Raw genomic sequence first — 25,124 nt, 5'->3', positions numbered from 1 at the left:
CTGCTGAACCATCTCTCTGGTCCCAGAATTAGAAGTCTATATAAAAAATGCTTTAAGTGTGAAGTAAGAATCCTTCTTGTAAGGGCATAGATGCTACATCATGCTCATACTAAGTCTAGCCAACGCTACACTTCATATCAGGTAAGACCTGCATGCCTACTGTACCCCGTCACAAGTGCCACCTTTTCTATTCTAAATGTCATTTATCTCGTCACATTTACAACAGATCCAAGAACTAAGACAATGAAAACAGGCTAATGAAATAGAAAAATAATGTGGGAAAGCGGCTGCTCTGGGAGAAGGGTAGTGAGACAGGGACCTAAGACTTTAACTTTTCTTAGCTTTTTCTAGATGAGCTTGTAAGATTACAGAAACTTGGGGCAAGATAAGAGTTTTCCACATTATTGATGTAAAGCTGTTATGGAGAAGGAGTTTGGTATTTCCCCTGCTGTATGCTGTACTCTTCATTACCTACCTCTGCATCTATAATAGGGCTCCACAACACCTGCTGTGTCCATGAAGATGAAGACTGCTAGGCCCGTTCCAGAACAGGGGAGGGGTGTGTGTGTGTGTGTGTGTGTGTGTGTGTGTGTGTGTCTGTGTGTGTCTGTGTATGAGTAAGCAGGTGGGGTATGACCCAGGAATCTGTACTGTGTGTTTCTGAGTAGGTGGGTGCATGTGACATGTTTTCTTACAGGCCACAAGGTAACCTCAGCTGTCGTTCTTCAGGAGCCATCCACCCAGTATTTTTTGGTAAAAGTCTCTTCCTGGCCTGGAGCTCTCTAATTAGGCTAACTTGGCTCCCCAGTGAATTACAAATCTGCACCTCACACCAGGGATTTTCTGTGGGCTCTGGGGATTGAACTCAGGTCTTCATGCTTCTGCAGCAAACACTTTATTATCTAAGCTACCTCTCTAGCACGGAATCCTCAATTTTTACCCATGTCTAGGAGATTTCTAAGCACGCGGCCTCAGACAATGCTCAGAGGAATACCACTCCAGAACACACTAAGCTGCTGAATTTGCCACATTGGTTTCTTCCCATTTTTAAAAGGACAAACATTCACACGTAAGCTTTATCCATAGTCCTTTCAGAGAGACATTGCGGTCTCTTCCAATAAGGGAGAAGCACACACAGGGACTGCCCATGGAAAGAGGAGGGAGAATCTGGTTGGGGAGAATCCAGGTGGCCCTGCATAGAGTAAGGTTCTGGTTTCCACATAGATGTGAGACTGGATCATGTGATGCCTTTGCAGGGCAAGAGTCTCTATCCCAGCTCCCAAAGAGCAGGGGCCAAGCCAAGAGGTTCAGGGACATGGAGGAAAGCCTGTGGCAGTACATACTCAGCCTTCTCAGGTTCAGACTTGGTTTCTTCTTTTTCTTCCTTCTCTTCTTTTGCCTTCTGCTCCTTGAACATGTCAATAGGGAACAGAAAAACAGGATTATTATTTTTGTAGGTATATGTGTATGGGTGCCTGAGCTATCAGCCGAGCATTTTTATCAATATTAAGTTTCCTTGTGGGTTATTTGGGAACTGGCGGGTAAAGAAAAGTCCACCTACACTTGTGTCTGCAGGTGGGTGTGTGTGCATGTGTGGCCATGCATGTGGAGATCAGAGGGCAACCTAAGCCACCACTCCTCCTAGGCCATACACCTGGTTTGTTTTGTTTTGTTTTGGAGACAGGACTTCTTTGGTAAGAGATTCTTCAATCAGGCTAGCCTGGCTAGCTAGTGAGCTCCAGGGACCAGCCTGTCTTTGCCTCTCCTGAGCTGGGATTATGAGCCTGCACTACTACACTGGCCATTTCTTTCAAAGATGTGGGTGCCTTGGATTGAACTCTAGGCCTCATGCTTACAGAGTGTCATACTTAGATTTCTATTGTGATAAAAAACACTATAATCAAAAGCATCTTGGGGAGGAAAGGGTTTACAGTCCATCACTAAGGGAAGTCAGGCAGGAACTGAAGCAGAAGCCATGGCGGAATGCTGCTACCTGGCTTCTTCGTCATGGTTTTCTCAGCCTGCTTTCTTACACAGCCCAAGACTATCAACCCAGATCCAGATGTGGTACTGCCCACAGAGACCTGGACCCTCCCACATCAATCATTAGTCAAGAAAATACCTGACATTCTTGCCTAAAAGCCAGTGTTAGGGAAGGTAGTTCTCCATTGAGAGTTCCTCTTCTCAAATGACTCTAGCTTGGATCAACTGGACAAAAAAGTAACCAAGACAAAAGCAAGCACTATGGTGACAGAGACTTTCTCAGTTCTCTAAGCAGGATTATATGTCACCTGAGTGCCCTTGGGGAGCTGTGCAGCCACCTGCCACCTCATAACCCACACGGGAGATTTTTGTGCTTACACTGAGATAGAAGTTCCATGTCCCCTTCCAACCCTCACTTTTTATGCACACTGTCGTCTCCAAAAGCAGTGGATTAAAAACTCTCTAGGCTCCTTTCCAGTGGCTTTTCTCATTTCAGAAACAACCTGCTTTATCTTATCTACCTGCTCAAATCCTCTTTCTCTTTCAAGGTCAATTTAAGTTTTATTGCTTAGTATCATCATCTAAGTACTGGCCTTCGAAATATATCAGCACAACTCCACCCACTGGCAAACCTTTTAGCTTTGAACTTCTCATTCCCTCAGTGTTCTCAGATACTTGGAAAATAGGCATAAAGATTTGGGTATGGAAAGATGGTCCAGCTGACCGTCACAGCAGGATCTCATTGCCCACAAAGCATACAAATTAACAGTTTCTCATAACAGATCACACAGATTCTTCACAGGTCTAGTTTTGCCTTACAAAGGTCATTTTTCCCAGAAATTAAAGTTGAGAGCAAGTGAGAGAAAGAGTGTGTGAGAGAGCAAAGGAGTGAGAGAGGGCAAGAGAGGATGTGTGCCTAAGAGTGAGGAAAAGCCAAAGAGCATGTATCCTCAAGTGGGGGAGGAAGGAGAGGGTAGGAGGAGGGAGGGGGAGGGAAGAAAACACAGACAGAGAGAGAGACAAAGCAAGTAAGAAAGAGCATGTGCATATGAGCCAGAGAGAGCCAGAGCACATGCATGGGCCAAGCGGGGGTGGGGGGTTGGGTGGAGTGCTTCATGGCATTAATAACGATAACTTCAAGTGAAGTACCTGTAACTTTTCTTGTACCTCAGGGACAGGGATGGGGTTGGTCATAAGGTCACTGAGGCCGGCATTTGGATTGTGAGGAATTAGTTTGTACTGCCCTCCTTCCCTCTTCAGATCCAAGCCAAATATGTCTGAAAGAAGGTCACTTTCCTCCGTCAGTTCCTTTAAGTCCGTCAGGTCTTCAGAGGGCAGAGCTGACTCTAACGGCTTCCTCTCTCCCTCCTCTTCATCTCCTCGCACCTCATCCTGAGTGGGGTCTGGCATGTTGGCTAAAAGCTCTGCCACTTTGATTTTCTTAGCGCCTTCCACCAGGCTCCCCCCAAGCAGCAGGCTGGAAACAATGCGAAAAAAGCCCCTGCAGACACTGGCCACGAAGTGTAAGAGGGTCACGAACACACTCCAGTAGGACGAGAAGAAGGCTGTGACCATGTCCTTCACTGTCATCTTTTTCATTCTCTTCATCTGCTTCTTTAGGCTCTTCAGGCTGAGCATCCTAACGAGGGTTAGGACATTGTACCTAAGAGCCAACAGGGCTGACTGGATGGTGAGGAGGGAGAAGAAGCCCATCCGTGGGCCCTGCTCTTCAGGCCTCTCCTTCTCACTCTCTTCTTTATTTGCTGACCTCTCATTTAGATCAGACTCTGAGATCTGAGCTGCCAGCTGCATCTCAAAGATGGTGTCCTCACAGAAGTTCACAAACAGTTCCATCTTCTCCTTCTCCCCACCCTCATTGACCACATCAAATATAAACTGCCTTTTGGACTCCTTGACCTGTGGCTTCTCCCACTGGGTTCGGCTGGACTCACTGATCTCAAAATAGACCCTCTCGATACGCTTGGCACTGCCCATGATCTCAATGCGACCCAGGAACGGTTGGAAGTAGTTGAGGACACTCTCTGCTAACTCCAAGAAGGTCTGCAGTCTCGTATCATTGGGCATGTGCTCTGAGAGGTTGGTCAACAGGACAGCAACATTGAAGCCAATGTCCTTAGCAGGTTCATGAAACCTTTTGACAAACTCTTCATAGTCCAGTGTCTCATTTTCATCCGTCTCTGCACAGGACAGCAGAAACTCAGTCTCTGACTGGGTGTAGTGCTTATGGCTCTCCATGGCTTTGTGGAAGTCTCTCTTGGAAATGACCCCTTTGCCATCAGGGTCGTACTCCTTAAATGTGTCAGAGGACGTCAAGTCCTTTAGTTTCAAAAACATATCAAAGAACTTGAGGATCATCTCCACATTGTTAGATGACTCCACAAGCATGTCCACCATCTGTTTGCCTATCGTTCCGTTCACAACGTTACCTGGTGGAAAAGCATGTGTAGTTGTTTAAAAATGAGAATTTTTTTTTTTTTACAAAACTTGTACCTACAGACAAAATAATCATACAAACCTGGACTTAAACAAGAACCAAATTCATTGATTTAAATTTTCTCCTAATGTATGAGGCCTTGAGAGCAGATAGATAATTATTTCTAAACTAACATCTCAAAAAGTGATTATAGAAATACTGGAAAAGCTGTATTTTCAAAGTAATTAGGTTCCACACATTAAATAATATTTCTGGGCCTGCGAGATGGTGCATCAGAAAAGGGCACTTACTCCTATGACTGACAACTTAAGTTCCCTCTCTCTCCCTCCCCCCTCATTTTCTGATTTATAATAGAAACCACCATCCTGTATCTCCCCATGGTCCAGGGTTTGGAGTAAGAAAAGGGTAGATTACTGCCAAGCCTCAGAAAACAAGGTTATTTTGTAAATTGCCAACCCACAGAGGGCTGTATTCCTAAAACAGGGAGTTCTATGAACCCCAAAACAAACAGAACACTATGCCTGGCAAGGGGGCTGTAACATCTGTTTGCGGACAGCAACAATAGGTGAGGAGCCTGAGGTGGGCTTCTGGGAATACCCCTGAGGAATTCTCTCAATTATGTTGATTGGTGTTGGAAAACCCATCTTACTTGTGGGCAAGACCATCCTCTGGGCAGGGGATCCTGGACTGTACAAAATGGAGAAAGGACCTGAACACTAGCAGGCATTCATTGCTCTGTGCTCTCCGATTATGAGTACAACGTAACCAGCTGCTTCAATCTCCTTCTACCTTAGTTTCTTCACTAGGATAGAATGTGCTACAGAAACAACCATTTCTCTATCAAGTTACTTTTATCAGGAAGTTTCATCGTAGCATCAAGAAGAGAAACTAAGACACCCAGCAATGCATCCGAGTAGCTGAGCATTGCTTCACAGCATTATGCCTTGCTCCACGGTGATGCCAAACACAAGCACAAATTTGTCCAACAAGAATAAAAGAGAACTTGAAAGGACACACTAAAGCCCTACCTTCTAGCATGGACAGCAGCATGACCACCATGTCCTTCTGGAGATCCATTAGTTCTTTCAAGAGCTCGATTTGGCTGGAATCCTGAAAATATTAATATATTACATTCAAGATAAGGAGAAGAACACATGGCCAGATCACATCTGTCCTCACAGGAAACTTCTCGGTTGCCAAAACTAAGCCCTTTAAGGCATCACAGAACTACTGGATGTTAAATATAAACACATGGCTTGCTAAAAACCGACAGACTGATGAAGTAAAGAACCTTTACTGCTCACTTTTGATGTGTGTTTGCTGAAATGCCTATAAGGACATGTGCCCAACAGGTATGTGGAGGAACCTAAGTCCTGAGGCACATGCTAATTCTAGGCAAGATTCAGCTGTTTCTGCATACTGGACACAGTTTTTACTTGAAAAGACTGTATTTTCCATTCTCTCTGACTCCTTTTTTCTTATTCTTTTTTTTTTACACACATTTACTTATTTTGAGAGAGTGTGTAGCACGTATGTGTGTGCACGCATGCATATGTGCATGCTCAGGTGCCACTGCAAGCTTATGGTGGCCATAGGACAATTAACAGGGGGTGGCTCTCTCCTTCCACTATGTGGGTTCTGGGGATCAAACTCGGTCTCCAGGCTTGGCAGCTAGTGCCTTCACCCTCTGATCACCTCTCTTCTGACTAACTCTTGCATTCCTTTTTCTATCATGTGGCAGGCACCCATTTCCAACAGGTGTGTCAGGTCTTTTGATACCACCAAGATGCCCTGAACCAGAGGCCCGTTTACCCAGGGATGATATTAAGTTTTTTCTAGCCATGCATATTTGGTTTGAAATGAAACAGGCATGGTGGTAGGGAAGCAGGAAGCTGATGCTCCCAACAGACTTTGTTAATTAATATCAAAGCATGTCCCTTGTTTATCTTTACAACCATTGTCTCTTCTTTGACTTTCAAAAAGTTAACATTCCTGGTAGGGAGCGAATGTCATCTTTGCTTGTGTGTGAACTTGTAAGGACTTCCTCATCTTAACAAATTTATCACAGGTTTCAAATCCCTTTTCAATATCTGTGAGTGGGAAGAAAATTCCCAATGAACCAAGAGCAAAGAATGGGTCAGAAGGCTGTGAAATGGTAATGGCTGCTTCATATCCCTTGTTCTCCCTCTGTGCTAACCTTACATGAAGTGCTCTGGGTTTTGGTCTTGATGGGTGCTCTGCAGTACTGTGTTTGCCCTAGGATTGTGGGAACTCTTTAGTTGTGCTGATTTTATGAATTTTCCATATCACATGTGGGAGCCTTCAGTGGTCTAGCTGTCCCTAAGGAAGTCATCCAGCGGGTTCTGTGATGATGCAGTTGCTTCTGAGTCACCCATTATCTGATAGGTTCACCCAACTCATTGTTCACCCAAGTTGGACTTGGACAGAATCATTCCTTTGGTCCAAAAGCTGGTACCCTCTCCATTAGAGGGATAAGGTGTTTTTTATTAAAATATCTGACGTATAGGGTAAAGAAATGACTCAATGGTTAAGGCCATTTACTGCTCTTGCACAGGACCTGAGTTTAGTTTCCAGCATCCACATTAGGTGTCTTACTACCATCTAAAACTGTAGCTCCACAGGAGCCAATGCTTTCTTCTGTCCTTTATGTATGCCTTCAATTACATGTGACATACACACACTTAAAAATAAATCTTTAAGAAACCATCTACCTTAACCATGTGATATTTTATTTGTGAACTCATTATAATAAAGTGATTTATTAAAAAATAAAATAAAGAAATAAAAATTGAAAAAATAAAATATTTGACATAGAGTAAAAGGCCCATAGGTAAGTGATGTAGAAGAGATAATATCAAAACATAAGGATGCATGTGTAGTTGCTAGTGGTTACAGTCCATGTTGGACCCACTCAGTTAAAGGCCGCTGACTTACCTGAGACAACTTCATCTGCATGTGAGCGAATACATGCAGGAAGCCCACAACAGCATCCCACAGCCTGCTGTGTGCCAAGCTCTGCTGGTTTCCAGTACAAGGGCCCTGCAGCATGAACAGAGGGACAGTGATCATTTAGAATTATTTATTTGACTAATTATAAACTTTAAGGAAAGAAAAAAATTTAATTCCCTGTTTATATATCTTATTGCCAGCTTCTTATCTATGAAGAGAGGCATAAAATGAATGAAATATGGTAGGAATAAGGTGCCCTTGACAGCGAGTGTTCTTCCTGGAACTGTCTAGTTAAGTGTCCCTAAGAACTTCTCAGGTATTTTGATGTGTTGTTTCTATAGATAGATAGATAGATAGATAGATAGATAGATAGATAGATAGATAGATAGATAGATAGATGAAAACACTGGAGACACCGATTATTTCATCTGTTTAGGAAAAGGGGGGGATACCGATGGTTTGGTCGCTTAGTCAAATCAATAGTTACTACCTTGTGTAAAAAGAGTATGTGAAACAAGTGTGGTAGCACAGGCCTGTGATACCAGCAACAGAGAGGAAGGAGTTCAAGGTCATCTCGGGCTACCACACTTGTACACTAAATGGCTAGGGACTCGCCTGGGCAACATGAGACCCTCTTTCAAAAAACAAAAACAACAAAAATATGAGAATGCGCTTAGGAGAAGAAGAAATCTTTTCTTATTCCTAAGTCGTAACATGGATATAATATTCACATGAAGGAAACAACCCCTCTTTGATGATTCAGTTGTACAATTACTTAGCAAACAGTGTAACTACTGACAATTTAAAAATTAATACTTGATCATTAACTTCATAAATCTTGAATCCAAGGGAATTGATTCTGTTAAAATATTTTATTGGAAAGCTATTGGCTGAAAGAGCTCTAGCTTTGGACTCCCTCATAAGCCAAACCAAGCCACATCATTGTAAACATGAGTTCAACAGTCAGGGACAGACAAGGAACCTCTAATTAGAAGCCTTATTATTCAGCCAATCATATATTAGGTATACATAACAAGTAGTTTCTTTAATATATGTTACATATTAGATGCATTATTTAAAACATTATTACTTCCAAAAACACAGGATAAACGTCCTCCCACCCTGCCCCCTGGTGGAGCACTGAGTCACCTGCAGGCTGGCTGAGCCTGATTTACAAAGAGGTAACTTAACTGAACTCACAAGTAATCCTCACAAAGTGAATTCAATGATTGTTAAAATAAACTCTTAAATTTTAATGTCAAGCCAGGGAGATGGATCAATGGATAAAAAGCGCTTGTGTAAGCCTGATGAGATGAATTCAATCCCTATGACCCTCATTAAAAAAATAAAAAAGCCAGATTCAGTGGTGCACATCTGTTATGCCAGTCCTCCTACATTGAGGGGTGTGGCGGTTTGAATAGGTATGGCTCCCATAGACTCGTGTGTGTGTGTGTGTGTGTGTGTGTGTGTGTGTGTGTGTGTGTGTGTGTGTGTGTATGTGTTGGAATACTTGGTGCATAGGGAGTGACACTATTAGGAGGTGTAGCCTTGTTTGAGGGAGTGTGTCACTGTGGGGCCAGGCTTTGAGATCTCATATGCTCGAGCTACACTCACTGTAGCACACAGTCTCCTTATGCTGCCTGCAGATCAAGATATAGAACTCTCAGCTCCTTTTCCAGCACCATGTCTGCCTGCACACCACAATGCTTCTCACCATGATGCTAATGGAATAAACCTCTGAACCTGTAAGCCAGCCCCAACTAAGTGTTTTCCTTTATAAGAGTTGTTGTGGTCATGGTGTTTCTTCAAAGCAAATAAAACCCTAACTAAGACAAGATGGGAGGTGGAGACAAGAGGATTGTAGAAAAGCTTGCAGGCTAGACTGAAGTACCTTACTCAGGAACAGAAACAAGAAATAGAACCTGAACAAGATGTAAGGCAAGGACTAATTCCTGAAATACGTCCTTTGGCATCCACGCATGTGCCTTAGCATATGTGTGCCTTCTCCTCCCCTTCCCATCTCTCTGTACTTGTCCTGCTTATGGCCATGGTAGCTTCTGGCCCCAAAACAATGGATCTGTAGGATTTCAGTGCTATGGAAGTGCAGTTGCAACACAGGAATGCATGCTACAAGTATCAAGGAGAACAGACCAAAAAGTCAATGGTGAACAGCAGAAAATCAACTGGGTCTTTGCTTTGTAATGACTTCCTTTGGGAGATACTTAAGGTTTTGAGTCAAAGTAAGAGTTTAAGAAAATGTGGTGCATTTACACAATGGAATATTACTCAGCTGTTAAAAACAATGACATCATGAAATTCAAAGGCAAATGATGGAACTAGGAAAAAAATCATCCTGAGGTAACCCAGACACAGTAAGACAAACATGGTATGTACTCACTCATAAGTGAATATTAGCTGTAAAGTAAAGGATAATGCTACAATCCACAGATTGTAACATGAAAGTAACAAGAAGGGCTCTAGGGGGACACTTGGATCTCCCTGGAAGGGGAAACAGAGGAGACTTCATGGGTAGACTGAGGGTGGGTGGGGATGGAAAGGAACATGAAGGATCAGGTGGCGGGAGTTGCGGGGAGTGTACTGAAAGAGTCAACTGGAAAGGGGCCCATTTCAGGGTCAGGTAGAAACCTGGTGAAAGGGGAACTCCCAGGAATCTACAAGGATGACCCCAGCTAAGACTCCTAGCAAAAGAGAATATGTAGCCTGAACTGGCTACCTCCTATGACTAGGCAAGACTTCCAGTGGAGGGAGTGGAAAACCAAACCAGCCACAAAACCTTTGACCTACAGTCTGTCCTGCCTATGGGATGTGCTGGCGTAAGGGTGACACAGAAATTGTGGGAGTGGCTAACCAATGACCAGTCCAACCTGAGATCCATGCCACAAGAATGAGCCCACCCTTGACACTGCCTAGAATGCCAGGACCCAGAGACTAGGTTGCCCAGAGACCTAGGATAGAACCAAACACAACTGGGGAAAAAATGTCAATATAATGATGTCTAACAATATTCCGCTATACTCATAGATTGGTGCCTAACCTAATAGTCATCAGAGAGCCTTCACCAGCAACTGGTAAAAACAGATGCAGAGACCCATAGTCAAACATTAGGCCAAGCTTGGGTAATCCTGCTGAAGGGAGGGAGAGAGGATTGGAGGAGCCAGAGGGATCTAGGACATCACAAGAAAACTCACAAAATCAACTAACCTGTGTTCTTGGAGCTCACGGAGACTGAATCAACAACCAGGGATCCTGCATGGGACTGACCTAGGTCCTCTCTATATATATTATGGTTGTGTAACTCTGTCCACTTGTGGGACTCCTAACAGTGGGAACAGGGACTGTCTCTGACTCTTTTGCTGGCTTTTGAGACCCTATTCCTCATACTGGGTTGCCTTGACCAGCCTTAATACAAGGGGAGGTGCTGAGTCTTACTATAACTTGACATGCCATGTTTTGTTGACATCCTGTCCTTTTCTGAATAGAAATAGAGGAGGAGTGGATAAAGCAGGGGGCAGAGGGGAGGTGGGAGGGGAGGAACTGGGAGGAGAGGATGGAGGAGAAACTCTGGTTAGGATGAAAAAATTAAAAATAATAATAATAATAAATAATGTATTACATCACATATGGCTAACTAGGACTTGTGTGAGTAGCCTAAGGCTGCACACCCACTATTCCATTAGCAAATGAATATTGCAGTACACCATTATTTGGACTAAAATTGGGCTGAAAATCAAAATAAAGCCATTCATGCTAAGGTTCCAGGTTACCAAGCCAAAAGCCAAGCTGTTAGTTAATCTGCCTTCTAAAAACCAGAAAGATAAGGACATTTAATTCCTAGATCTAGTTCAGTTGGAAAGATAATGAAAGAGCCTCCTTAACACAATCCCGACACAAAAATCACACCTAAGTCTGATCATATATCCTGATATTGATCGGTCGGTTACTGCTTTGTAAATTGTTTTGCCTCCCCAGCCCAGGAGACAGGGAGAACAACCCTGAATGACCAGCCCGTAACCTTCAACTTCTCAGGCCCCTTCTGCTAGCTCATGAACAGACTTAGTCTACTTTAGGAAATGAAGTGCTGCCTAGTTCCAGAGCTCAGAAATAACATGAATTAAGATGGGAAATGATGTTATAAAACCTCACCCATTTACAGTCTTTAAAGCTGAAAGGAATGCAGTGTACATCCTTATCTGAACATAGTTTCTTAAATGCTTTTTTTAAAATTATTTCTATGAGACTTCAGCTTCACTGTCACTGAAATACTATCACTAATGACCCAGTTTCTCTTTCCTTTCTTTTCTTTTCCCTTGTATTCATTGAATGCTCAACAATTACTACAGGCCCTAGAAATGCAAAATCACCCAAACCACTCCTGTAGTGAATAAGTCATATCTCAGTCTGTCCAAAAACCACAGTGTCATGGTGTATAAGTACAGGTCTCCATCTTATAGTTTAGTCTGGATATTGGCAAAGAGAATGCACAGAATGGATAGGAGTGCTGAGAAGATAGATAAGAGGCTAACAATGCTCGTTGCTGTTCCAGGGGGCCCACATTTGGTTCTCAGCACCCACACAGCAGCTCACAATCACCTGTAACTCCAGTTCCAGGGCATCTGACACCCTCTTCTGGCTTCCCGGGGTACCCCATACACACATAAAAATAAATACATAAATAAAAAAATAAAAAATATATAAATAAAATTAATATTTTTGAAAAGTCAATAGGAATGTGGAATATATTTTAGGTGCAATACATTTTCTATGGAATTCAATGGTAACTGGTTAAATTTTATGTCTATCTACCTATCTATCTATCTATCTATCTATCTATCTATCTACCCACCTACCTAGCTATAAGTGTTGGGGATTGAACCTAGAGCTTCACACATGCCAAGCAAATGTTTTACCATTGAGCCACATCATCTGTCCTCTTTACTTCTTAATTGTGTCTCATTAAATTGCTCAGGTTAGCCCAGAACTCACTCTGTAAACCAGACAGGCCTTAAATTTTGGATTTTTCTGCCTCACATCGTGATTAGCTGGAATAAAAATCTGTGGTACCAGGCCCAGTCAGAAAAGTCTCTTTAAAACTGTTTTTTGTTTTGTTTTTGTTTTTTTGTAAATAGCAGAAATGTCTTGATGTTTACCTGGATGTACTCCGTGAGAGTGTTGAACACCTGCTTCGCCACTTGGATGGCTTTGGAGAAGTTGCGTTGGCCCTGTTCATCTATGATGTCTTTCCCAGAGTAGTACCAATAGAAATCACTAATGGACTCCTGGAAAACAGAGACCATGCTGTGGAAGGGCATTAGCCAGTTAGCATTGCCCCAGCCCAGCTTAGAGCCTGCACAGATAGAGATCTTAGATACAGCGGCAAAAGGAAGGCAGGGAAGTAGATGCCAGTCATCAACCTTCTCCCCAAGTATACAGTGTGGAACAACTCCAGCACCCCCAGAAACACCTCCCTCAAAATAACAAGCAAAGAACTTAGCTTTAAGAATTCCTCTCTGATCACCTTGATTTTGACAACGGTAATAATTCAGGAAGACTAATATATTTGTCCACTGAGTGAAATTGGATGCTTATAATATGAGCCGGACAAGCAGACAGGCCATGGAACAATGTTTTTGGGTTTGCAGACATCTGACCTCCTTTTTCTCCAGAGGAGCCAGGAGTATTTCAGCAAGAGAATTCCATGGTGCTCCTAGCTTTTGTAGCTAAGGACAGTGGCTGGCCTGCTCATGATCACTAAGAGCTGAAAACCAATGCCTGTGAGATTGATACTCACGGATACGTCCCATGTACTCACACTTGGAAGAAGCCTTTGTTGTCTAAATGAATAATATAATTTTGTTGAACATATGAACTTCATTTGAGTTTGATGACATAGTCTTTAAGAACTTACAAATGTGTTTTCAGAAGTGCCTTTTGATATATTTGTTTCATAATGGACTTTTCTCCTATCAAGGAGAGAAAGATGGGAAGAAAGAAGGAATGAAGGAAGGGGGTAGATAGTGAGGAGAGTGGCAGAGAAGGAGGGAGAGAGAGAGGAAGAAAGGAAGGAATAAAGGTGAAGAAAAGAGTAGAGCAGAGGGTAGGGGGAGGAAAGGGGAAGGGAGGGGAGGAGAGGAGAAAGGGAGAGGAGGGGGAGGAGAGGAGAAAGGGGGAGGAGGGGGAGGAGAGGAGAAAGGGGGAGGAGGGGGGAGGGGAGGAGAAGGGGAGGGGAGGAGAAAGGGAGGGGAGGGGAGGGGAGGAGAAAGGGGGAGGAGGGGGGAGGGGAGGAGAAAGGGAGGGGAGGGGAGGGGAGGAGAAAGGGGGAGGAGGGGGGAGGGGAGGAGAAAGGGAGGGGAGGAGAAAGGGGGAGGAGGGGGGGGAGGGGAGGAGAAAGGGAGGGGAGGGGAGGGGAGGGGAGGAGAAAGGGAGGGGAGGGGAGGAGAGGAGAAAGGGGGAGGAGGGGGAGGAGAGGAGAAAGGGAGAGGAGGGGGAGGGGAGGAGAAAGGGAGAGGAGGGGGGAGGGGAGGAGAAAGGGAGAGGAGGGGGAGGAGAGGAGAAAGGGAGAGGAGGGGGAGGGGAGGAGAAGGGGAGAGGAGGGGGAGGGGAGGAGAAAGGGAGAGGAGGGGGGAGGGGAGGAGAAAGGGAGAGGAGGGGGAGGAGAGGAGAAAGGGAGAGGAGGGGGAGGGGAGGAGAAAGGGAGAGGAGGGGGAGGGGAGGAGAAAGGGAGAGGAGGGGGAGGAGAGGAGAAAGGGGGAGGAGGGGGGAGGGGAGGAGAAAGGGAGAGGAGGGGGGAGGGGAGGAGAAAGGGAGAGGAGGGGGAGGAGAGGAGAAGGAAAGAGAAGGGAAGGGGAAGGGAGGGAAGAGGAGGGGAAGGGAAGGGGAGGAGAGGAGAAGGAAAGAGAAGGGAAGGGGAGGGGAGGGAAGAGGAGGGGAAGGGAAGGGGAGGGGAGGGGAGGAAAGGGAAGGGGGAGGGGAGGGAAGAAGAGAAGGGAAGCGACTAAAATAGCCATGCTCATTTATTTTCAAAGCAATATAGGCCTGGCCTGGTGATGTCATGTTATGATCCCAGCTGTTGGGGATGGGAGACAACCTAAGACAAAAATCACAAGTTTAAGGGCTTCCTGGATACAGTGTGAGTTCAAGACCTTAAGTCAGAATCCTGGTGCCAGGGATTTTTTTTAAATATCAAGGAAAAAACTGGAAGTTTTGAACTTCTAGGTTTCTGATTATTTGTTTAATACTGGGCCTGACATTTTTATAGGAAAATGAGAGAAATAAAAGCTTTACAGAGTTGTTATCATTATTCCAGCCTCATCCCTTTAGCTCCAACCTGGCAAACAGGTTAGACACAAATTCAGCCTCAGAGGTATTTCTAAGCAACAAGATGTTAAGGTGAAATTTAAAACAGCGAAATATTAAGACAATTATAAAACTAAGCTTGGAACGGCAAAGTTGAGTGCAGTGGGATGGACTGTCTTACTTTTAGGAATGTTTCAAATACTCTCCCCAGTACTGTCTCAGCTCAAGGAGCAAGAATCATGCATCGAAGTGTTTCACAAAACAGGAATGAATCTAGAATGCCACTGAGCTCAAAATGAGAGGTTACCAAAAAACATACATATACACAGAGAAACCAATGGGCATGTTAGGAGTCAGGGCCAGGGGCCAAAGTACTGCCAGTTTTCCCTAAGAATTATGGGAAGATTATGATCAGCAATAAAGCCCACGACTTATCCAGCCATAAATTCACACACATTCAAACTCACTTAACAGAACTTCTGCAGCTGGCCAGCTGACCCCAGGGCTACTTGGAGCTGGCAGGCGTGAGCACTTACCTGCACTCGGAGGAGGTAGTCCACCGTAGAGATGATGATATTGACAGTTGTATTGTTGCCAGTCTGAGTTCTCAGGTAATTTTGAAAATCTACATAAAACCAATTTTTTTTATTAAGACCCCCTCGGAAGTACAAAATAAGGGACCCTACAAGTCACTGATGCCCTCAACAATAACATTAGGGTGGCAAAGGGTAGTGTTTTTTCTGATCATTTGAATGTGAAATCACTTGTACTTCCTATAAACCACCAGTTACATAGCAGTAGAGAGCCTGCCTCACATGTGTAAGGCCCTCGAATTGATTTCCAGCCACATAAACAAAAACTAAATTCAGTAATTATCTCCCAAAACATACTTAGAAGCTTCATAGAATGTCAACGCTCAATTCCAGATTAAGACATTGCTAATATCATCTTATCCCACACTCTAGAGCTCTGGCCATATAAATGACTGAGAAGGTTTCCATCATTGAGGACATAAAACAGAATTATTTATTCAGGAATCTTGTGTTCTGAAGTATTGCACAAAATGTTTAGAAAACAAAGACAACACTGAGGCTGGCCAAGAGCTGGGTATGAAAACCAGGAGTAGAAATACACCAAGCAATATAAACAAGTGTACACCCAAGTCAGTAAAACTAGTACAAAAGAGACAGCTGTCCACATTGCTGTGAAAATATATTATTATTATTGCTATTATGATTTTCACACCCCTTGTTTTCACTAACATTACAATACTGCGAAGAATCAAGCAAAGCCAGGGACAGGGTGCACACTTGTAATCTCAGCACTCGGGAGGCAGAGGCTGAAGGAGTGCTGCAAGTTCAAGGTCAGGCTGGTGCACACAGCCAGTTTGGGGCCAGCCAGGGCTACAACAAAGAGACTTTGTCTCAAAAACTGGGAGGGAGGAAGGGAGGAGAAGTATAGGGAGTGGGGGAAGGGAGTGAATAAGAGTGGAAGACAGAGAAGCAGGAGAGGGAGAGAAGGGAGGGGGGAGAGGAAGAAGAACAAGGGACTGGGGAGGGAGAGGGAGGGAGGGGGCTGTGAAAAAGCTATACAAAGACTTTCGAAGCAGCAGTACCACTTATCACCTGCCATGGCACAGTGCTCAGTGCCTGTAAAACAATGCTCAATCCCCACCAACTCAGAAGCTCAACTCCACTTGGAAGCCATGGGTTGCTGCTGTCATAGCTGCGAGGGTCACTTCCTTGCTCTCCTCATCCAGGATTGCAGATCACCCACCTGAGTTGTGTCCCTCACAAAGCAGCTGCAGGAATCGGAAGAGGTCACAGGTAAACTCGTCATCCTGCAGTACCTTCTCTCCTGTGGGAAGGGTAGAGGATGAGTGTGACCATCCCCGGGTGCCCTCCCTCTTGCCCCCACCTCCAACACTTGCATATCCAGCTAGCAGCTTTCTGCACCCAGAACAGAACCCAGTCCCAGCCACCACGCTTCTATCTGAAGCTCCTAGGATCATGCGCTTGGCAGATAGATGCACTTTTTCTTTGTCAGAAAAGAACAGGTAAATCTTAAAACTCAGATTTCTCTCTGTTAAAAGCAGCAGCATGGGTTGGCAACATTTTACAAAAACCCAAAGGTTGAAACTTCCTTCCCCACTACCTTGTTTTGTGCATAGTGATGAACTCTACATCTTTTATAAATAGGCTTGCTTTGCTCTCAAGGCATCATCACATGGCTCATGGTAAAGCCACTAACATACCTACAAAACAGCACCAAGGGTTTCTTTTAATAAATAATAATTAAAAGAGCTTCATGAAAATTGTCAACTGCTGGAAATGGTCAACACACTTTAATTTTTCATCAACTTGTCAACTAAAAAGCCAGTACCTCAGGTGTCTCAAATGGAGGTATATCTATTGGAGGTGTTTTCAAATGATGGGTAGTATTGTCCATGTGAAACCCCAAGAAAGACTTGGAGGTACAGCTGAGAGCTGATCACTAACATAGAAGGGTAAGAAAACAAGATGGACAGTCCTCGGGCAGAAGCCACATTGAATTATAAAAACTACAAATACTTCATGACTAAGGATGAAGACTTGGAAAAGGGCTTGATCCCTTACCTATTTTGCAATTCACAATCACAGTTTCCTTCAAGACACAAAAACACAAGGAAAGAAACAAACATGAAACAGCATCACACAAATGAAAACTGATTGTTAAAGTAAAGATGTGCAACTGGAACAAATGTCAAAGTTATGAACGTCTTCTTGGGAATGTATATTTGTTTAGAAAGCAAAATGACCAAAAAAAAAAGTTGTTCTGCCAGTGAATGGATGTTCTAATGTTTTTAAATAAAATAACAACTTCACAGGCTAGAAATAGTTTGGGTTTAAAAAGAATACTATGCAACCAATGTTCATGTGCTCAGCTAGAAAAATGAATGATCATGGAGACAAGAGAGCTGATGGACTTACCAGTCCGTAGTCTGTGACTTTCAAAGTGAGAGGCTTCATATAATGGTAGGGGTAGGAAGCAAAACCATTTTGATAACTAATGTAAACATTAAAAAGGTATATATAATCACTGTACTTGTTTCCCTATTCACCCCCAAGACATGATAAAATCACCAAGTATACCAATCTAATGATGCAGCAAGTTCAAAGATTAAGAGGAACCTCCACACATGGCTGATAAGTCCATTCCTCAACGCTTAGGTCCATGATAGGAGAACAGTTTAGGCTGATAGACAAGCTAAACTCTCCATTGATGATTCTGGGTATCATTTTCATGAGCCATATAAACCAGGAGACTCTTTAAAAATGATATTGAAATAAAAAATTATGAGTTCATTCAGACATATTGATTCTTTCCCTGTGAGCCCATTGATATTTTTATTTCAGAAAATGGAAAATAGCATATGCATGTATTTTTTTCAATGTGCAAAATGCTACTGGCTAATACAAGCCTTGTGGAAAGTATTCAAAAAAAAAACAATGCTGACAATATTGAGATAGTCTACTTGTGTGCCTAATGTGAAATAAATTATAACCAAACTCATTATTATTGGCATAGTGGTGTTTTCTTCACCTAAGCTTAAACACATACAACTTAAACTTCGCTTATTTAAGGACACTGCATACAGCAGAAGAATGGGAGAGAGGGCAGAAGGATGGGAGAGGATGAGTCAAGCCTCTGCTCACTATCAGTGATGTCACGTTTATACCAGCACGCTTCTGCCTCATGAACTCACTGCTGCTCAATTAAAATGCTGCCATTGCCCATGCTGCCAGGATGTGGTCTAGTAACAGAGACAGAGACGGCTTTATGTCTGCAGATGGTGCACAATCAACAAGTTTTGTGATATATGCAAAGGAAATCCCTCAGTCGGATGCAAACTGAGATTAATAACAAGTGATGAAATGGAGGAGTTAGGTGGAGTTGAAAGTGCTTTTGCAGTCTTGGGATATTTATAATAGTCTTGTAGGGGCTGATCTGAATATAATGGAGCACAGACCTCTGCTTCACTTTATCAGCAGCTTAAGATGCCCAATACTGACAGACAGAGGGGATTATTTAGAGGCTGTTGCTTGTGAGGAGCTTGTTCTTTGCATCTTAGTTCTTTCCATCTATAAAATGGGGCTGCCCTGTGCCCTGCCAGTGGCTCTTTATCATCTGTGGGATGTTTATAAATTGTAAAAAGGATCATTTTAAAAAGTTGACATGAAGAACAGTGTTGAGGACACAGTAAGGACTAGTGGAGTGGTGTGCCTGTCTGAGAGATATTTGTTTATATTTAATTGTATTTATAGTTTATGGAAGTCACCTTCATGGTAAAGGAGCAAAACAGTCACAGCATTTTAAATTTTCATTGTAAAGAAACTAGATAGACCTTGTTTATTTAAACTAAGAATGAAACAGTGATTCCATTTTTATGTGACCTAATAAAGTTAACACACTGTTATTCTTACAGATGGTTTACCCAGGTTATACAACAAATGAGTATATGTTTAAGTTGAATAAGACATTTGTGCTGGGGATAGAGGTGTGTATGTGTGTGTGTCTGTGTCTGTGTGTCTCTGTGTCTGTGTGTATGTGTCTTTGTGTAGAACCAGGGATCATGCGGAATGACCATGGATACAGTTTGAAGTTCTTAGCCTCTTTCCCAGCTAAAGCTTGTTTCAGTTGCTACTAATACTAGTGTAAAATTAATTGACTATACTTATTAACAGGTCCATAAATTTAATAACATATGTGAAAGTTCTATTTAGAATGCACATGAATAATAATTGGAAAAGAATAGGCCCCAAAGACTAGTGTTCCCATTGTTACAGGGTCTTGTTATATCAATATCTCTAATAATGATAACTATAACTGTGTCCATATCAAAAGACTTCCCCAGGAGACCTCATTTAAGTGATCTCAGAAATACTCCATGGCAATGGAGAAAATTAATTAAAATTGATTTTTTTTTTTTTTCGTTTTTCGAGACAGGGTTTTTCTGTGTAGCTTTGCGCCTTTCCTGGGACTCGCTTGGTAGCCCAGGCTGGCCTCGAACTCACAGAGATCCGCCTGGCTCTGCCTCCCGAGTGCTGGGATTAAAGGCGTGCGCCACCACCGCCCGGCCAAAATTGATTTTTAAAGGACTTAAATATTTATTTTATATGATGTCAAAGCTGAAAAAATAATACTGAAAATACCATTAAGTAGTAAAAACTTAGGGACTTAATTGCATGGATTTAGTTTTAATATCACTTTTTAAGCAGCTTAAACATAACTTCTATAGTTATCTTACAAGTCAACTAGCAAAGAATTACTTCTTTCAAAATGGGCTTACAGTTCACATTGAGTTACCATGATTTTGTGCTAGAAACATGATTTCGCTTGAGACTTATAATAATATAAACTAAGTAGGTATAATCTTTTTTATAACTCAACCCAAATTGGAATATAGGGAACTTGACTCAGACCATATAGTCATTTGCAGGTTAAAGATCTGAGTCCAGTGACTGTCAATAAGCATGCAATATCTCCTCTAGGCCAGGTACCATTTTGGATGAACAGTGCCCTGAAGTTGAATAACCACAATCTGATGAAGGAGGCAGGCAGGGAACAGCACATTTCCAGATTTCATGGTCTTTCTGAATCCAGTATGCCATCCCATCTAGACTTTGTAAAGCTAGTATCAGTAACTATTGAAATCTTGGACTAACAACCATCATGTATACTGTATGTTCTTCCCACTATGAACTTAATGTTTTAGAACCCAAGGAAACCATTTCCAATATGTGGCTTTGGTGAAGTATGATGATTAGCATTAACTGTCAATCTGACAGTCTGGAATCACCTAGAAGATAGACTCTGGCCATGCCTGTGGGGAATTATCTTAATTACGTTAAATGACTGTGTACAGGACTGTTTCCTGAGTGAGGGATCCTGGACTGTATAAAGTAGAAAGAGTAGCTGAGTATAACATTTGTTGTGTTCTGTTTCTTGACCATGACTCCAGCGTAACCAGCTATTCAAGCTCCTGCTGCCTTGACTTCCCAGCATGATGGACTGTGTGCTTGAACTGTGAATCCAAACTGAATCCTTTCTCCCTTAAGTTGCCCCTGTCATGATGTTTGATCACAGAAACAGGTACTGTGGATATTGCTCTATATAAATAAAGTGCTGATTGGCCAGTAGCCAGGCAGGAAGTATAGGCAGGACAAGCAGAAAAGAGAATTCTGGGAACAGGAAGGCTGAGTCAGGAGACACCAGCCCGCCGTCCAGGGAGCAACATGTAAAGGCAACAGGTAAAGCCACAGAACATGTGGTGACATATAGATTAACAAAAATGGGCTGAGTTTAAGAGTAAGAGCTAGTCAGTGGTAGGCCTGAGCTAATGGCCGAGCAGTTTAATTAATATAAGCTTCTGAGTGATTATTTTATAAGCATTTGTGGGGTCCATGGGGCTGGGCAGGACTGGAGAAAACTTCAGCTACAAACAGGAAAAGAAATAAATACAAGCAGTCTTTTACCTTGAATTTCCCACCTTGTTATAGAGAAGAACAAACTCCCCACTTTTCTCATTTTGTGTTTGATCAACGAAATTAGCTCAAACTCATAAAGATGCTTTGCTTTGAAATTTGCAAAGCACAAAAGGAGTGTGTTATTTGATTTATGTCAACTTGACACAGCTAGAGTCATTTTGGAAGAGGGAGCCATAGTTGAAAAAATCACGCCTGGTCTATGGCAAGCTTGTGGTATGTTTTCTTGACTGATGATTGATAAGGGTGGGCACAGCCCACTGTGTGAAGTACTACTCATGAACAGGTGGTGCTGAGGGCTTTAGGAAAGCTGGCTGAGCAAGTAGTGGGGGAATAATCCAGTAAGCAGCATTCCTCTATGGCCTCTGCTTCAGTTTCACCTCTAGGTTCCTGTCTTCAGTTACTGCCCTGACTTTCCTCAGTGAAAGAGTATGACATGAGAGTTGTAAGCATATATAAACCCTTTCCTCCCCATCTTGTTTTGGTCATGCTGTTTAATCACAGCAATAGAAACCTAAGTCAAGGAACAAATGTAAAACTTCGAAGCAATGAAGCCACAGGTCAAACAACCTAGACTTTTAAAACAGCATATTTAAGTAGGCTGTATCTGGAACACTCTATAAATTCCACAGAACACACTCACTAAAACTGAGTTAGTGAGAAATCGTGTGTACAAGATGTTCCTATTTCAGAGGCCAAGACAATAAAAAAAGACAGCAGGCTGACTGAGCATTTTGTTATTCCGGTGGATTGAAATAGCTGCAGGCACTTTCCAAACTATGGGAGATTGCTTCTCTTACAGCCAGAACTTTGCATCTCAGTGGTCACTTTTCTCCCTGAAATTTCTGCTGTCTTTCATTCACATTCTAGCTGACCTCCTTCCCTACAGACAGTGATCACCTTCATTCACAATGTTGCCTCAAAATCCAAAAGCACCAACCCAGTGAGAATGCTCTCCAGATAAACAGTTGTATTCCTTTCATGATGAAAAGTTTTCTCTGAAGATGTCCCTACAATCTGTCATTAGACATACCTCAGGGCTCTCTGACAGTCATAAAGGAATGAATGATGGTCACTGTCTTTGGAGGACTGGTGGTCTGTTTATTACAAAAGTCTTCCTGAGAAATCTGTGTGCTTTAACATCAGGGAAACCTAGACACATTCTTCTACCAGTGATGTTAGGACCTGCATCCCAGTTGGGTTGCCTAACACTGCACACAACATCACTTATTTAAAGATCTGCTATGCTTCCAGAAAGAAACAGAAATTTCTTGGCAGGACGGAGAAGATCTTCCAAGGTTTCCCATTGTAAACTGAAGTTCCCAGAAAAAGGCAGACCTGCATGTTCAATATCCTATAAGGCTAAATGACAGATCTGATCAGAATTTCTGTGATTTGTGGAGAGTTGAAAAGTTTCCCATCCAGAACCAAACCATCTGGGACTATTTCAGCCCCATAAATAGCTAGTTAAGGTGACTTAGCATCCCTATGGTTATTAAGTAAATCCTTTGTAATGTACAAATAGACCTGGGCATCCAACCAAAATGGCACCAGATAACAGCTAAGGCCTACAGCAGAGATTTCCTCACCTTTTATAACCCACCTACTTGATGTTTCCACCAATGTATTTTAAATATCTTTATTTATGACTTCCTTTGTTCTGTTACTAAAAAAAAATCCCAAAGAACTTCTTGAAATGGTTGCTGTGAAATATTCTTTAGAATATGTGAATATATGTCACTGTGATTGGTTTAATAAAAAAGCTAAACAGGCAGTAGCTAGGCAGTATTTTCATGGCAGAGAGAACCCTGGGGAGAAGAAGGGCAGAGTCTGAGGAGTCACCAGACATGGAAGAAGCAGCATGGAAAGTACATAGATGAGGTAAATGAGCCTTGGGGAAGCACACAGATTAATAGAAATGGGTTAATTTGAGTTATAAGAACTAGCTAAAAACAAGCCTAAGCTAATGGCCAAACTTTCATAATTAATAAGTCTCTGTAGTTATTTGGGAGGGGCTGGCAGGACAGGGCTGACTGACAGTCCTGATGCAAAACTCTACCTATATGTTACCGCACTAAGATATGGTCTCTCATATTTGGCTCCAGAATAAAGACTCTCCTATTCCTTTTGAGGTATGACTTTGGGTTTTTACATTGACATCATTAACTCTACTTTAACTATCTACACTAATCAAGTTATCTCTTCAATCTGGCCAGGTTATCCACAATCCTACCTTTTGTTCTGCACAATAAACTTTTATGTGTTGTCCCTTCCACATGGAGTGAGTACCTGGCTTCCTTCTCCATAAAGACTCCCCCTTCAGGCCAGATTTCATCCCTATTACAAGTCATGACCCCCAGCTTGGGGATTTCCAGTCAATTCACTCATACCAAGAGACTGTTCTAAAGTTGTATGCTTGTAAATCTCTACATAACATGGAATTCTCATCATCATCTCCTCCAGTGCCTAGGACACCAGCCAGCATCCCTCAGATACTCCACTGAGTGCTTCAAAGGTTCAAAAGAAAACTTAATTTGGTTCCATGAACCAACATCAAAGTCTTTCCTAAAAGCAAGGGGGCAGAATAAAATATATAGGACACCAAGACTCACTTGTGAATGGAATTTGAAAATCTTGGATGAGAGAAAGCTAGTGCAAGATGAAGCAATAAAAAAACAACTTTAATAAAAGTTAAGGTAGCCAATCCCTCAAAATTAATAGAATCCCATTTAATTAATTAAAAATTAATCTTTGTTGCTTCACCCTCACATGAATTTGGCAATCTCAATAAATATGAAAACTTCAAGGTAAAATATTTTTAAATAGAGTTGAGATTGGGTAGTAGGGGTGTTTGCAGTTTAATGTTTAGAAGAGATTTATTTTTAATCAAATAAATTCTATAGAATCAGATCAACTTCAAAGGTTTATCTTGTCCATAACATCAGAATGATCAAAACAAAACACAATCTCTTCTGCTGTGTACCAGAAGAGCTCTGAAAGAATAAAAACTACACTTTTAAGTTCCTGATGGCTTGATCGTGAGGTTACATGGTTCTGAGAAAGAAAAAGCTAAAAATCCAAGGATGAGATGAAAATATTAATATAGGCATTGTGTGTGTGTGTGTGTGTGTGTGTGTGTGTGTGTGTGTGTGTGTGTGTTTGATCGATTTTCCTGAGACAAAGTCTCATTATGTAATCTTGGCTGTCCTGGAACTCAGGATGTAGAGCAGAGTGGCCTCAAACTCCTCTGCCTCCCCAGTGCTGAGATGAAATGCTGGCAGTACTAAGCTCAGCTTGTGTGATGTCAGTTTTAAGAAGTTATATGAGTATAAAATACACAGAGAGACAGAAAGGGCAATACTGAGTATACCACACAGCCACCAAACACAGTTTCTGAAGGTTTTTAGGATTTTTTTTGTCATTTTGGTTTTTGTTGTTTTGCTTGTTTTTAACTGGGACATAGAGGTCTTTGTCAAAATGGAAGACATTTAGTAGAGAGCAGAAACAACAGAGGAGATGGTACAAACTGACATGGCAACAGTTATAGTCAGAAAGCAGGAAAGCCCATCACTCATCCAAAATATGTATATACAAACCTGAAACTAACCCCCGGCTCCTAAGGGAATTCTCCCAATCAGACTAGGAATAGGACCAATAACAGTAAAAATTTCAAAATAAAATAAAGAAAAGAAAAGAAAGATTTTGATGCTTCCACAAGAGGTGCAAAATTGGCTCAGCTCATGGAATTCCCAAACTCACTGGAATGAAGCAGCATGCCCATATTTCCACCTTGGCCTTGACAGACAGCTGTGTGACATCTACCAAGTCAGGTCACCTTCCTGATGCATCTGTCTCTTCACCCGTAACATCCAGCCCAT

The 25,124-nt window shown here is 42.4% G+C and overlaps 1 protein-coding gene across 1 annotated transcript in view; it reads right to left on the bottom strand.

Annotated features, from left to right (window-relative positions):
- Ryr2 (ryanodine receptor 2) overlaps positions 1–25,124 on the bottom strand; it is a 594,119-nt gene that overhangs the window by 38,724 nt on the left and 530,271 nt on the right. The window contains 8 exon segments of the mRNA XM_052728780.1: positions 1,344–1,408; positions 3,133–4,430; positions 5,467–5,548; positions 7,394–7,498; positions 12,577–12,705; positions 15,259–15,347; positions 16,499–16,579; positions 17,692–17,724. Coding sequence (XP_052584740.1) covers positions 1,344–1,408; positions 3,133–4,430; positions 5,467–5,548; positions 7,394–7,498; positions 12,577–12,705; positions 15,259–15,347; positions 16,499–16,579; positions 17,692–17,724 — 1,882 coding nt within the window.

The sequence above is a fragment of the Peromyscus californicus genome, unplaced genomic scaffold (assembly GCF_007827085.1).
Source record: "Peromyscus californicus insignis strain IS unplaced genomic scaffold, ASM782708v3 Scaffold_8__1_contigs__length_139910024, whole genome shotgun sequence".
Taxonomy (NCBI): Eukaryota; Metazoa; Chordata; class Mammalia; order Rodentia; family Cricetidae; genus Peromyscus; species Peromyscus californicus.
This window is presented reverse-complemented; position numbering and strand designations above follow the sequence as displayed.